Source organism: Bos javanicus, chromosome 21 (genome assembly GCF_032452875.1).
Source record: "Bos javanicus breed banteng chromosome 21, ARS-OSU_banteng_1.0, whole genome shotgun sequence".
NCBI classification, from domain to species: domain Eukaryota; kingdom Metazoa; phylum Chordata; class Mammalia; order Artiodactyla; family Bovidae; genus Bos; species Bos javanicus.
This window is the reverse complement of record NC_083888.1, coordinates 34,022,058-34,035,603: the sequence shown is the minus strand read 5'-3', so window position 1 is coordinate 34,035,603 and position 13,546 is coordinate 34,022,058. Positions and strand designations below refer to the sequence as shown.

General features: G+C 53.3%; 1 protein-coding gene across 5 annotated transcripts in view; it reads left to right on the top strand.

The window, feature by feature from the left end:
* The window catches only part of PML (PML nuclear body scaffold), a 57,140-nt gene that overhangs the window by 32,688 nt on the left and 10,906 nt on the right, over nucleotides 1-13,546 (top strand). For 2 of the 5 annotated variants that reach the window (XM_061394873.1, XM_061394876.1), the window contains exons 3-7: nucleotides 395-975; nucleotides 2,588-2,658; nucleotides 7,667-7,786; nucleotides 8,197-8,455; nucleotides 10,055-10,107. In XM_061394873.1, coding sequence (XP_061250857.1) covers nucleotides 395-975; nucleotides 2,588-2,658; nucleotides 7,667-7,786; nucleotides 8,197-8,455; nucleotides 10,055-10,107 — 1,084 coding nt within the window. Of the gene's footprint in view, nucleotides 1-394; nucleotides 976-2,587; nucleotides 2,659-2,770; nucleotides 3,664-7,666; nucleotides 7,787-8,196; nucleotides 8,456-10,054; nucleotides 10,108-10,780; nucleotides 11,856-13,546 lie in introns of those variants that run through there. The other 3 variants (XM_061394875.1, XM_061394874.1, XM_061394877.1) reach the window with 3 other exon arrangements.

Sequence of the window (13,546 nt, the reverse complement as noted above, 5' to 3'; positions counted from 1 at the left end):
CATTTCGATGCTATTCTCTCAAATCATCCCACCCTCGCCTTCTCCCATAGAGTCCAAAAGTCTGTTCTTTACATCTGTGCCCCTTTTGCTGCCCTGCATGTAGGATCTTTGTTACTGTCTTTCTAAATTACGTATATGTGTTAATATACAGTATTTCACGGATGGAGGCTAGCTATTGCTACTTTAGTAACTTTTTTATGTTCCAATAAGTTTTATTAGTAGTTTGGATACTACCACCATAACCAGAAACACTGAACTGAGAAAAGCACAGATGTAGAAACATACCAGGATTCAAAGTTTTGTAACTGTTTTGAAGAGGCATTTAATAAAGAACATTTAAAGAGAAAAAGAAAGCAGGAATGCCCTAAATCAGCCCAACCTTCTGTGTCCACAGCATCTACTGCCGAGGCTGCTCCAAGCCCTTGTGCTGCTCCTGCGCGCTCCTGGATAGGGGCCACAGCGAGCTCAAGTGTGACATCAGCATGGAGATCCAGCAGCGGCAGGATGAGCTGGACACCATGACCCAGGACCTGCAGGAGCAGGACCGCACCTTTGGGGCAGCGCAGGCGCAGATGCGCTCTGCCATCAGCCAGCTGGGCCGCGTACGCGCAGACACTGAGGAGTTCATCCGTGAGCGAGTGCGCGAGGTGGTAGCGCACGTGCTTGAGCAGGAGCGTGAGCTGCTGCAAGGCGTGGGTGCGCGGTACCAGCGCGACTATGAAGAGATAGCGGGCCAGCTGGGCCGGCTGGATGCCGTACTGCAGCGGATCCGTATGGGCAGCGTGCTGGTGCAGAGGATGAAACTCTACGCCTCAGATCAGGAGGTGCTGGACATGCATGACTTCCTGCGCAAGGCACTCCACCAGCTGCGCCAGGAGGAGCCCCAGAGCCTGCGAGCCACCGTGCACACAGACAGCTTCGACGAATTCAGGGTGCGCCTGCAGGACCTCGTCTCTTGCATCACCCGGGGTACAGGTAAGCCACCATCACCTCATGGCTGGCCTGTTTACCCTGGGAGGGCTTGGGCCTGCTACTGCCCCTGGCGAAAGGCAGGTGGAAAAGATCAGCCCCATGTGACATAAGAGGAAACTGGGGGTTTTATTAAGTCTCTTGGGTTTGATCACATCATAGGTTACAAGAGCAGGATAAGTCTGGGGGAGCGGAAGCTTGCAGCCACCCAGAAGGGTCACCTCTGACTAATTTACAAGACCCTAAGTATTAGTTGTGATCTTGTGACTCTTAAGGAAGTTGAAAGTGAAAGTCACTCGGTTGTGTCCAACTCTGTGATCCCATGAACTGTAGCCCACCAGGTTCCTCTGTCCATGGAATTCTCCAGGCAAGAGGGACTGGAATAGGTTGCCAGTTCCTTCTCCAGGGAATCTTCCCGACCCCGGGATTGAACCCCGGTATCCTGCATTGCAAGCAAATTCCTTACTGCTTGAGCCACTGGGGGAAGCCCCTCAAGGGACTTAAGAAACTATAAAGCTGAGAACCATACCCTGTATCATTTTAGCCCAGAGGGGCCGACCACTACCACTACCACCACCACCGCTCCTGCCCCCCACCCCCATCCCCTGGTTGGGTGCTTACCCAAAACCAGGCTCAGTGGAGGGGATCTTTTGCCCCTCGGATGGCCTGCCATCTGGACTAGCTGCCTACCTTTGTGGGCCCTGCCTGGGCACTGGGGAAGTGGGGAGACAGGACCAGTTTCTGACCTGGAGTTGTCCAGTCCAAATGGGAGACAAGGTTAGGGCACGTCATGTGGCTGGAGAATGAGAGTGCTTGGCTCTGTAGCCCAAATCCAGGAGTTACAGCAGCTTTCTAGACGCTGGAGGCAGCACAGAGGCTTCCAAGAGACACAGGGGCTGCACAGGAGGGCCTCCGAGGTGGGGAGGCTGAAATGGCTCTTTGACAAAATCTCCGGCTCTGGTGTGAGGATGCCCTTTCACTGAGAAAGGGGAGGGAAGCCTCAGAATCTGAAGGTTCTTGGGCAGATGGCAGTGATGGAGACCTGCCCACTCCTGTCCTCGGAGCTAGTGGATGTGGATTCATCAAAATGCAGTCCTAGCGTGGACATGCGCCTTCTCTGCCTAGGCGGTAACTATTACCGCATGTACAGGAAACAACCTCCATAGAGTTTAAACAGCTTGCCTCGGTGGTGGCAGAGAAAGGAGTTATTTTATCTTCCAGCATGAGAGATTTAGATTTAATAAAAATGGGCCACAGGTCAGAAGAGTGTCATGGAGCTCTCAGTGTGCAGAGAAATCGGTGAGCAGTAACGCTGTTAGGATTGTCCGTGCTTTGCCTTGGTGACAGCCCCAAGTTGGAGAGAGCTGTGCTTGGGGTCTGGAGCCAAAGGCAAGCACTCTCCCATGCCACCTCTCTCTTCCTTCTAGGTGAGTTCATGCCCACTGCAATCAGGGAGCTTTCTTTCCAACTACAGCCACTCCATGGAGCTGCCAGAGGCCCTGGAAAAGGGGTCTCCAGGAAAAGCAACAGGAATGTTTTCTTTGTCACTGTCCTAAGACAGGATGCGTCTCACCAGGGATGTCCCTGACCTGCCCATGACCTTCTCTGTGTTCTCCAGATGCAGCTCTATCCAGGAGAGCCAGCCCAGAAGCTGCCAGCACTCCCAGAGACACCTGTGGCACTGACCCGGTGAGATGGACTTGAGGTTTGAAGGGGAGGTGGTCCATCCTGCAGGCCGGGTGGGTTGGGAGCTCCCCTCTGTTGGAAAGGAAACTGAGTCTTGCTGTCCCCGTGTCTGCAGGCGACAGAGGAGAGGGAGCAACTGAGAGAATGACAGCAGGGCCTGGACTGGAGCCTTCAGTGGGAGGGGGCAGAGGAAGGGCTGGCTGGCTCTGGGCTCCTAAGTGCCATCGTAGGTCTTGATGTCATAGTAGGTCTCCAGGAGGTGTTAGGCCCAGCGATGGACAGGAGATAAAGCAGTGGTCCCTGGCAGGCAGGCCCTTGATAGACATGGCAGATGACCCTCCCCTCTGTGCGCCCCACTCCAGATATGTGGCCCTTCCCCCACATAGGGTTCTGGAGAGGAATGGAGAATGAGGCCAGGAGTCAGGCAGTGATCACAGCAGCCTGGGCTCCATCGATGTGATTTCAGGGCCATCACAGTCCTGAGAGCCATAGTATTCAGGGTTGGAAAGCGCCTGCACTCCCTCTCATGTGGTCATTCCCTCTGCAGCACCACTGACCTGTGACTGTCCAGCCACCATGCACATACCTCCAGGGACAGGAAGCTTGCTCATTCTTGAGGCTTGAGCCACTCCCATCTCTGCAGTGCTCTTAGAACATATCCCTGGGTGCAAATGCAGTGGCATCCTGTTAACCTGTCCTCTTGGCTACTTGCATGCATTTCTCCTCTCTCCCAGGATAAGCTTTTTCAATTCCTCCCTGGATCGGGCACCTGGTCTGCTCCCCATCCTGGTCATCCAGGTGTGTGTGCCTGTCAAGGAGCTGGGCCCAGGATTGACTGGTCCTCCATGGAAAGCAGGTCTTCTGGTGAGGGCAGCCAGCCTTTCTAGCTTTTCCATGGCGTGGCCCGTAGGAGACAGAAATTGCTGTAGGTTGAGGCAATCAGAAGAGGCTTCCTGTAGGAGGCAGAACTTAGGATCTGAGAGCTTTAGAGTTAGAAGAAATCTTGGAGTCTGACCTGCTCTTGTATAGAGGATGAAGCTAAGACCCCAAGAGAGGGTGTGACTTAACCCAAGGCCACACAGCATGCTAATGCTAACGGCAGGACATCAAGCCAGTTCCCAACTGTCTTGGGTACTGCATTCCCATATACACACATATAGAATTTTAAAAGAACATTTAATTCTGGATATTTAGGACAAGTAATACAATCGCATGGTCAGAAATTGTAATAAAAACAAAGAAAGTGATAATGTCTTCCTCCCACCTTGTCCCCCATCTGACCAGTGTTTACACCCATATTGTTGTTTAGTCACTGAATTGTGTCCGACTCTTGCAACCCCATAAACTGTAGCCTGCCAGGCTCCTCTGTCCATGAGATTTCCCAGGCAAGAATACTAGAGTGGATTGTCTACCTTCTCCAGGGAATCTTTCCAACCCAGGGATCAGGCCTGCATCTCCTGCATTGACAAGCTGATTCTTTACCACTGAGCCACCAGCAAAGGCCTACCTATATATCTTTATTTATTTCTTATATATCCTTCCAGAATTTCTTTATGTAGTTACAAGCAAATATGACTATATATTTGCTTTTTTTTTTTGGACAAAGGTAGCACAGTGCCGCATATATACTATGCCTAGGGCACAATACTATTGGGAATTCTTATCTCATCAGTAGGCAGGGAGCTTCCTGATGCCTTTTTACATCTACATAGTGGTCCATGCTAAAATAGGTGTAGCGTGATTTATTTAGCCAGTTCCTTGGCTTTTAGGTTATTTTGATATGATAGACAATGCTAGAATGAAAAAAAGTCTTCAAAGAAGTTATGAATGGTGGTGAAAAGTGCCCCAGGGCCACAGACTGCTCTGGCTTCCAGGTGCCAGTCGTTAGTTAATGAACAGCAAGACAGCCTATGTTGTCTTGTGTGAAGAAGGTCTGGGCATTTTTCTGGGTCTCATCTTGTGCCCTCTCACCGCCAGTTACTAAGCAGGTTGAACTTGGAGCATCAGAAGAATGCTCTGTGCAGACTCTCTTGCTTTCACTTTGGTAATAGGCTTGGGGTGGGGATGGATGGAGCTGGGGAATGGAAGTGGGTCATACACCATGAGTGCAAAGGACAGGTGCGGCTGCTTGAGGGGGGCAGGCATGGTCCGGCTGTGCCAGGAGAGAAGCACCGCTTCGACCCACATTCCTGCCTTAGGAATTTATTTTAATCCCCACCCCATGCCTAGGTGGAGAGGATGATAAATACCAACTGGTGTAATTAACTAGGAGCGCTTGGGTAGGACGGCACCTCGGACATTGTCCTTCCTCTCTCTCCCTTGGTTCTTTTTGTAATGATGTCACAATACTTTAATGGAAAAAATAAATTGTTTTAAAACTGTAAAATAACTATGAATCAGTCATGATGATTTTTTTTTTCTTTAATGAGCTCTCATGTGTGTCTCTGCTTCATTAACATGGGTAGGGGGTGTCAGGAAGATGGGGCAGAGGCTGAGAGGACCCCAGCCCTGCCTTTGGGGAGTTCACAGCCCACGTGGAAAGAGGTTCTCTTACATGTCAGCAGTTTTCAGAGACACACACAGACAGGCAGACGAAGACCTTTCGAACTCTTTTCATTTTTAAAAAAAGTTTATTTATTTTCTGGCTGCACTGGGTCTTCATTGCTCACTCGAGCTTTTTCTAGTTGCAGCAAGTAGGGGCTCCTCTCTGGTTGCGGCATACATGCTTCTCAATGTAGGGGCTTCTTGTTGCAGAGCACAGGCTCTTAGAACGCAAGCTTAGTGGTTGTGGCACACAAACTTAGCTGCCCCTCAGCCTATGGAATCTTTCTGGACCAGAGATTGAACCCAGGTCCCCTGCATTAGAAGGCAGATTCTTAACCACTGGACCACCAGTAAAGTCCCCATTCTTTTATTTTTAATGGTGATCAAATACATATAACATATATTTGCCTGGAAGTGGAATTGCTGAATCATATAGTAATTCTGTTTTTAATTTTTTGAGGAATCACCATAAAATTTTCCATAGTGGCTGCACAGTCCACAGCAGTTCCAGTTTCTCCACATTCTCATTCACACTTTTTTTTTAAGTAGTGGCCATCTTAATGACTGTGGAGTGGTTTAAACTTTTTGACCAGCACCCACTGTAAAAGATATATTTTACATCTAATCTACTGGTGTATACACATGCACATACCTATAGCTAAAACAGAAGCTTTATGCAATAAATTACACTTATAAATGTGGAATGTATAAGATTTTTCTGTTCTGTAGTGTTCTATGTAATACAAAAAATGCTAGTCATGACTTTGCTGCATTTCAAAAGCACTGGATTCGGACTTCCCTGTTGGCGCAGAGGATAAGAATCTGCCTACCGGTGCAGGGGACATGGGTTCAATCCCTGGTCCAGGAAGATTCCACATGCCGCAGAGCAACTCAGCCCACATGCCGCAACTACTGCGCCCATGCGCCTAGAGCCTGTGCTCTAAGAAAGAGAAGCCCTCACACCGCAACTGGAGAGTAACCCCCTCTTGCCACAACTAGAGAAAGCCCGCACAAAGCAACAAAGATCCAATGCAGCCAAAAATAAACAAATTTTTTAAAAATTAAAAATAACACTAGTTTCGAGCCCCTGGTCCAGGCCCTTATTAGGTATATGACCTTAGGAAATCACTTCGCCTCTCTGTGCCTTGGTTTCCTTCTCTGTAGATGGGCAATAATCATAGTACCACCTCCTTTTTTTTAAACTAATTTCATTGTAAAATTCTCTATTTTAAAGTGTACCATGCAGTGACATTCAGTGCACTCACAGTCTGGTGTAACTGTCCCAGACTATAGTTCCTGTACTTTCATTTCCCCAAAAGGAAAGCCTGTATACACGGAGCAGTCACTCCTCACTTTACCTCCCCCAACCCTCGGCAACCTGCAGTCTGCTGTCTCTGCAGTTGGCACTTCTGGATATTTCGGATAAATGGAATCATACAATATGCATTCTTCTGTGGCTAGCTGTCCACTTAGCATGATGTGTTTAACGTTCATCCACCTTGTGTGGTCAGAACTTCATTCCTTTCTATGGCTGAATAGCATTCTCCTGAATGGCTACCCTATGTTTTATCTCTTTATCAGCTGACGTTTGGGCTGCTTCCACCCTTGGGCTATTGTGAACAGGTGATGGGGCAGGGGGCAATGTCAGCTCAGTGGAAGGGTCCCCTCCCTATGATGAATTTGCAGCTAGAGAGGAGCTACTACCTACCATTATAGGGACCACCACCACCACTTTGTCCCTAGGGTTGTCTGTGCTGGTCTCTGCTTAGTCACTCAGTCATGTCTGACTCTGCAGTGCCGTGGACCGTAGCCTGCCAGGCTCCTCTGTCCATGAGGATTCTCCAGGCAAGAATACTGGAGTGGGTTGCTATGCCCTCTTCCAGGGGATCATCTCAACCCAGGGATTGAACCCAGGTCTCCCATATTACAGGTGGATTCTTTACTGTCTGAGCCACCAGGGAAGCCCTGGAGTTGTCTAGACTGGGTCTAAGTAGAGGTCAAGCAAGCCTTGAGGTGTTGGGCAGTGTGATCCCTAAGGTCATCTTCTGGCACCATTAGGATGCACAGGCATTTACGTAGTCCCTGGGGTGCCAGCACCTTAAGGTTGCCAGAAGGTGAAGTCATGGAGGCTGCAAGGAAGACTTCTGGTCCCCAGTGGGCTCTGGGTATTGGACCAGGAGCCAGCTCTTATGTCTAGGTGAGGCCTTGGAGACTGAGCTGACCCCACACCAGGGGACCTGGCTGGTCATACTGCCTGGTCATTTTTGTTTTTTATATTTATTCATTTGGCTGCACTGGGCCTTAGTTGAGGCAACGTGCTCTTTAGTTTCGGCATGTGAGATCTAGCTCCCCAACCAGGATCAGACCTGAGCCCCCTGCATTGGGAGTGCAGGGACTTACCCACCTGACCACCAGGGAAGTCCCCTGCCTGGTCATTTCTGACTACTTTTGTTTCCCAACTTTGCAGCCAGAGGAGGTGCCGAGGGACCAGATGCAAGCCTCAGGATTGGCCGTGGTACAGCCGGTGCCAGGGGCACACCCTGTGCCAGTGTACGCCTTCTCCATCCAAGACCCCTCCCTCAGAGAAGTAAGATATTCCCCAGCCCTCGCCTCCCCTTCCCAGGGCCCAGATCCCACTAGGTGGTAAGAGGTGGAATGGAAGTGAGAACCCAGACCTCAATAGGCACTTACTCTGTGCTCTCCCAGCTCTTGGTTGCCGTGTTAGGAAGCCTCCCTCCAAGTAGGAGCCTCTCCCATGGCAGTCAGAAGCCAGCAGAGATCTGTGGTCAGTGGTCACCAGCAGGGCCAGTGTGCCTGCTGACCTGGGAGGGCCTCTGTGTAGAGAGGTGTGATCTTCATGGCAGGTAGCAAAGGGGACAGCAGGAGCAAAGGGCATGGGGCGGGGAACAGATTCCTACCACTCAGGTCTGGGTCTCTGCCCACTGCCCCAGTCCCCTGGAGGCTCCTGACCCTGCCCTGTGACACCCCACTGCACAGGAGGGCACCAACACGACCACACCGCAGAAGAGGAAGGCCTGCCAGACCGAGTGCCCCCGGAAGGCCGTCAAGATGGAGTCTGAGGAGGGGGAAGAGTCTAGGTTGGCTTGGAGCTCCCCTGAGCAGCCCAGGCCCAGCACCTCCAGAGCAGTCTCGCCACCCCACCTGGATGGGCCCCCCAGCCCCAAGAGCCCCATCATAAGAGATGAGCTCTCCCTGCCCGAGAGCAACCATCAAACCGGCGACCCTGCAGAGACAGGTAGGGAGTGGGGATGGGCAGGATGGGCTGAGGCCTGCATGCTGTCTTCCAGGGGCTGGGTGGGACCCCTCCTCTGCATCCTGACGCCCTTCCCAGGAAGCCCAAGGCAAGCAGCATACCCTGTGTGTCTTGCCCTCTGCTGCTGCTGCTGCTAAGTCACTTCAGTCGTGTCCGACTCTGTGCGACCTCATAGATGGCAGCCCGCCAGGCTCCCCTGTCCCTGGGATTCTCCAGGCAAGAACACTGGAGTGGGTTGCCATTGCCTTCTCCAATGCATGAAAGTGAAAAGTGAAAGTGAAGTCACTCAGTCGTGTCTGACTTTTCGGGACCCCATGGACTGCAGCCCACCAGGCTCCTCCGCCCATGGGATTTTCCAGGCAAGAGTACTGGAGTGGGGTGCCATTGCCTTCTCCATCTTGCCCTCAGCTGCCACCAAATGGGGAAGGGCAAGCCCAGGGTTTGTCTGGGGGTGGGGCGGGGAGGGGTGGCACGAGAGTGGATGGTTTAGCCCATGCTTTGCTGGGATGCCCATGTAGGGAGCATGATGGCCTGGGGAACACATTTCCTTAGCTCCTTCCCCTGACACACCCTTTTTGAACGCAGTACCATGCCTCTGCACAGGATGGGTCTCCCCAAACAATGTTTGTTGGTGGGTGTCTAGCACATGCTCAGAGAAGACTTGGGTAAAGTCCATACCCATCGGTTCCCAAATTTTTTTACAAAGGCCATCCACCTAAAGTATCTCGCTTGTTCAAGGTATCTTTTATGGCCACTGCCAGACAGGGAGTCCTTTCATGTAAGTGGAGGTCAACACACAGAATCCTGGAATGTTCAAGACAGTTCTTCCTGGAGCTGTTTTACCCAGTGTCCAGCTTTGTTTTCATTCTAGGTCCTACACTGACCCCTGACCCTGGCCATACACTCAGCCCCAATGCAGAATCCTTGCTCACAAATGCTATTGGTAATCAGAAGGTTTTGTAAACCTAAAGTATCTTTTAACTGAAACATCTCGGCTCACAGAGCTGAGAATCGGAACAACCAGTGTGCTGCTTTAGGATGGCCAAAGGTTCCAAACCAGGTGGTATTTGTCACACCCCCTCCACGGGTAGTCAGTTCTGAATCATTCCAGGGCCAGCAGCTGAATTAAGTCTTCACAGACAAGGCATAGCAGGCAGTGATGGAAAGCCACCTTGAGTAACCCCTCCATACAGGCAGATCCTGGCTTCCCAGGTGGCCCAGTGGTAAAGAACCCGCCTGCCAACACAGGTAGATGTCAGAGAGGCGGGTTCGATCCCTGCATTGGGGGTCCCCTGAAAGAAGGCACGGCAACCCACTCCAGGATTCTTGCCTGGAGAATTCCACTGGCAGAGAGGCCTGGCGGGCTACAGTCCACAGGGTTGCAAAGAGTTGGACATAAATGAGCGACTAAAGAGGCAGATCCATGCTGGCACGCACGCTGAATATTGACAGCCCCCTTTCAGGGCACATGTCACCCACCCAGCCCACTGGCCTGCAAGGATTCCCACAGGAGCACACCCTGGGCTCCGTCCATGAGCAGCCCTGGCAGGACCTAACCCCATTTCCCCTGCTCCGTTTCAGAGGAGCGCGTCGTGGTGATCAGCAGCTCGGAAGACTCAGATGCTGAGAACCCGGTGAGTGGCTCAGAAGTCCGGCCCAGGACACTGCCTCCGCCCATTCCAGGTCCCCGGGGCCACAGCCCCAGCAGATGACTCTCAGACTCACCTCGCACCCAGGGGATTTATCAGCGAGGCAGGGAGTCCTGAGCTGTCTGGAGGTTAGTCTCCAATTGCCAGCTGTGGCCTGGATCGCCCCGGCCCTCCCATCGTACCAGGGTAGGAGCCGTCAGTAATCACATGTATTCTTTCTGAAGACCTGGACAGGGCTTCCCTTCAGAGCCCTGTGTCTTTTCTGGACTAGCTAATGCCTGTGTCTGCACCTTCCTTATGAATTTTCTGCCCTCCTAAGTCTCAGTGAGGAGGGCGGACCCACACCAGCTCCCCGGTTAACGGCAGCGATGCAGGGCCACGTTGGGGTGTGAGGGCGCAGGGCAGCACCACGCAGGGCCCAGACTAGCACATTGTGACTCCATGTAAACAAGAACTTTCTTTAAAGCCATCCCACAGTGGGACAAGTGGCTGCATGGGTTGTGACCCTCCTGTCCCCGGAGGTTTGTTCATAACGGTTCATAGAGGCCGGGCTGTCACCTGCCCAGGGGTGAAAAGGATCGGAATTAGAGTGGAAGGCTGGACTGGGTGGCCCCTGAGGCCCCTGCCAGCCCTCAGTCTGAGGTTCTGTGTTGGAAAGCGTGCGGAGCCCACTGAGACTGCTGTCCTGCCTCCTTCCTCGTCCGTCCACCCCCCGCTGAGAGCTCGCCGAGCGTCCCACTCCCTCCAGGCCTCTCGTCTGTCCCACGGCACATGCCGCCCCCCGGCTTGGCCTCCCCACCATCCTGCCGAGCAAGCTGCCATCCCCGACGCTGAGAGTCCCAGCCAGCCTGCCGGTCACCAGGAGCAAGCCGCCGTCCACCGTGGGATCAGCTTCCTGTCACGCGGGGCACAAAGAGCCCTGCGCCCTCGAAGCACCTTTCACCTGCCGCTCAAAACGTATGGTGCCCACACGTGCACTTGGCCTCCCTCCATGGGTCAAGCCACCACCCTGGCCACCACTGGGCCTCCCAGCCAACCTGCCAATCCCCAGGAGGATCCCACCCACCCCCAAAGAGCAGGCAGCCAACCCCGCCTGGTGCAACTGGCTGCACGACCCCTTGACCCCTTCCCTTCTGTGTCCCAGTGGCTCAACATCTTTCCCCTTCCTCACTCCCCTGGGATCTCCCAGCGTAACACCTTTTACAGGAGAATAATGCGGGGAGGCAGAGCATCCCAGATTCCTGGACCAGTGATCTCCCTTGGGGATTCTGGCAGGGCCCCCATGGAAAATCCCCCAGCCCAGGTCCCCCCGGAGGCCTCTCCAAGTGCTTTCCTACCACCCCACCCTCTGGAGAGGCCACCCACTGGCACAGACACCCCGCAGACAAGCCTCTGAGAGTCCCAAGTGCCTCCCTTCTCTGCAGCCCTGGAGACTGGCAGGTTGGCATCCCGAAAGTCTTGTCACAAAATGAAGCAGGGAATGAATGGCTCCGTGGACCTCTGAACAAAGAGGCTTAAGGCCTCCGCAGTCAGGATATTCTCATTCCTCACATCCTCAAGTCTCTGCCCAAGATGAAGCTTCTTGCACCCTTTGCAACTCCCACTGCCCCATTCTCCCACCCCAAGCCTTCCCACTGGGCCTCTGCCAGGATGTAAGCCCATGAGGGCAGGGACTGTGTGGCTCCCAGGCCCTGGCAGGTGCGGCTGCTCAATAAACACTTATTGAACGATTACCCTCGCAAACCCTTCTTCCATGACCATCAGATTCCCTGCTGGGCCTAGCTCCTCCTGGCTGGTGGTCTTTGTCTCCTCTGCACGGACACTTGGTTCACCTGTGGGGCTGCTGTGACCCTCTTTCCTCCATACCCTGTGTAAGCATCAGAGGTGGGAGGTGGGGTCCAGGCCTTCTGTGCCTCCTGGACTGTTTTGGTTCTGCTATCTGGCAGCATCCTCCATGCCCCGGAGGCTCGGACTCTCCAGATGAACCCACTTTCCCCAGCTCATCTTAGACATCCTTCTGCTCCCCACTGTATAGGAAGACTGCCTCCTAGGTCTCCTCTCCCCACCCGGGTCCCGCTTTCTTCCTGGATAACTTCAACATGCGCCACCCTGGCCTCTCCTCTCCTTGACCTTTCAGGGATCTTTGCCCCATTCCCCTGTAGCTGCCACCCCACCCCCCTTGCCTCCTGCCCCCAGACCACTCCATCACTGAGAACCTTCCCTCTCTAGACTGGCCCAGACTGACCATAGCTTCCTTTTCCTTGAGCTCTCCGTCAGTTACTTCCAGGACTTGGGCTGTTTGCCTCCCAGTTCCTTCTGCCATTACCTCCTGCTCACCAGCCAGCAAGGTCCACCGTTTCAGCCAGTCTTCCACCAGGATCTTGGTGCCCTGTCTCCCCACCACCCGCTTCTGGTAGCCTGCCCTCCAAAGACAGCCCTGGAAGGATGCACTCGTTTCCCCTGCTCTGCACTGCCACCTGGAGGCCAACTTCTGTTGGAGAAAAGTCGAGGGGAGGAAAGCTATAAATGATTTGTCTCCTGGGCTCCTTAGCCTCCTGCCTAGGCATGCCCCGCCCCCTGCCCTCCATGGCACCTCGCTGCACCCCTGCTTCCCTAGCCCTGGTCCCTCTTCCCCACCCTCGCTCTTGGCCGGTGGCTGAACCTTCTGCCCTAGGAGGACCACAGGACAGGTGGCGTAGCAGCGGCCCACATCTTGCTCTCTGATGACCGATTGACCCGACCCCATCACATCCCTCCCCATCCCTTCTGTTAGGACTAGAGGACCCCCCCTCTAGGACTCACTCCTCCTCTCCCTGGCCATGCCCTCCTGCCCCCTTGGGAACCTCCTTCCATCTCCCCATCCTCATTTGCATCTTCAAACACTTCCTGTGGGCTGTAACTAAGCACCCTGGAGAAGTCCCATCTTTGCATGCACTCCCCACACACAAACCATTTACCCTTCAACCTTCACCCCCTCAGTGCTCCTTCCTTGCCCCAGTCCCCTGCCTTTCCCCACCATGCCCGTGAGCCCTGCCACCATCTCCAGGGTAACCTCCGTGCCTCTGAGTCCAGTGGTCACCTTCAGTCCTAATGCCCCAACACTCTGCTTCCCTTGGGTTCAGGAGGTTTCCTCCTGCAGCTCTGCTGGTCCTCCTCACTCCCCCTTCAGGTCTCTTTGTTTTTTTAAATGTTGTTCTTCCAGCTTAGGTTCTGGGATCTCATCTCCTAGAATCTGTACACTCTCCCCATGATCTCAACCATGCGCACAGCCGCATAGCAGCCGCCCAGTGTCTCCACTCAGATGCCCCACAGAAACCTCAAACTTACCTTGCCTCTTGTCCTCTCTGTAAATTGCACACATCTGCCTAGTTGCAGAAGGTGGGACCCCAGAGCTGCCCAGGACTCCCCCTACCCTTTTCACTAT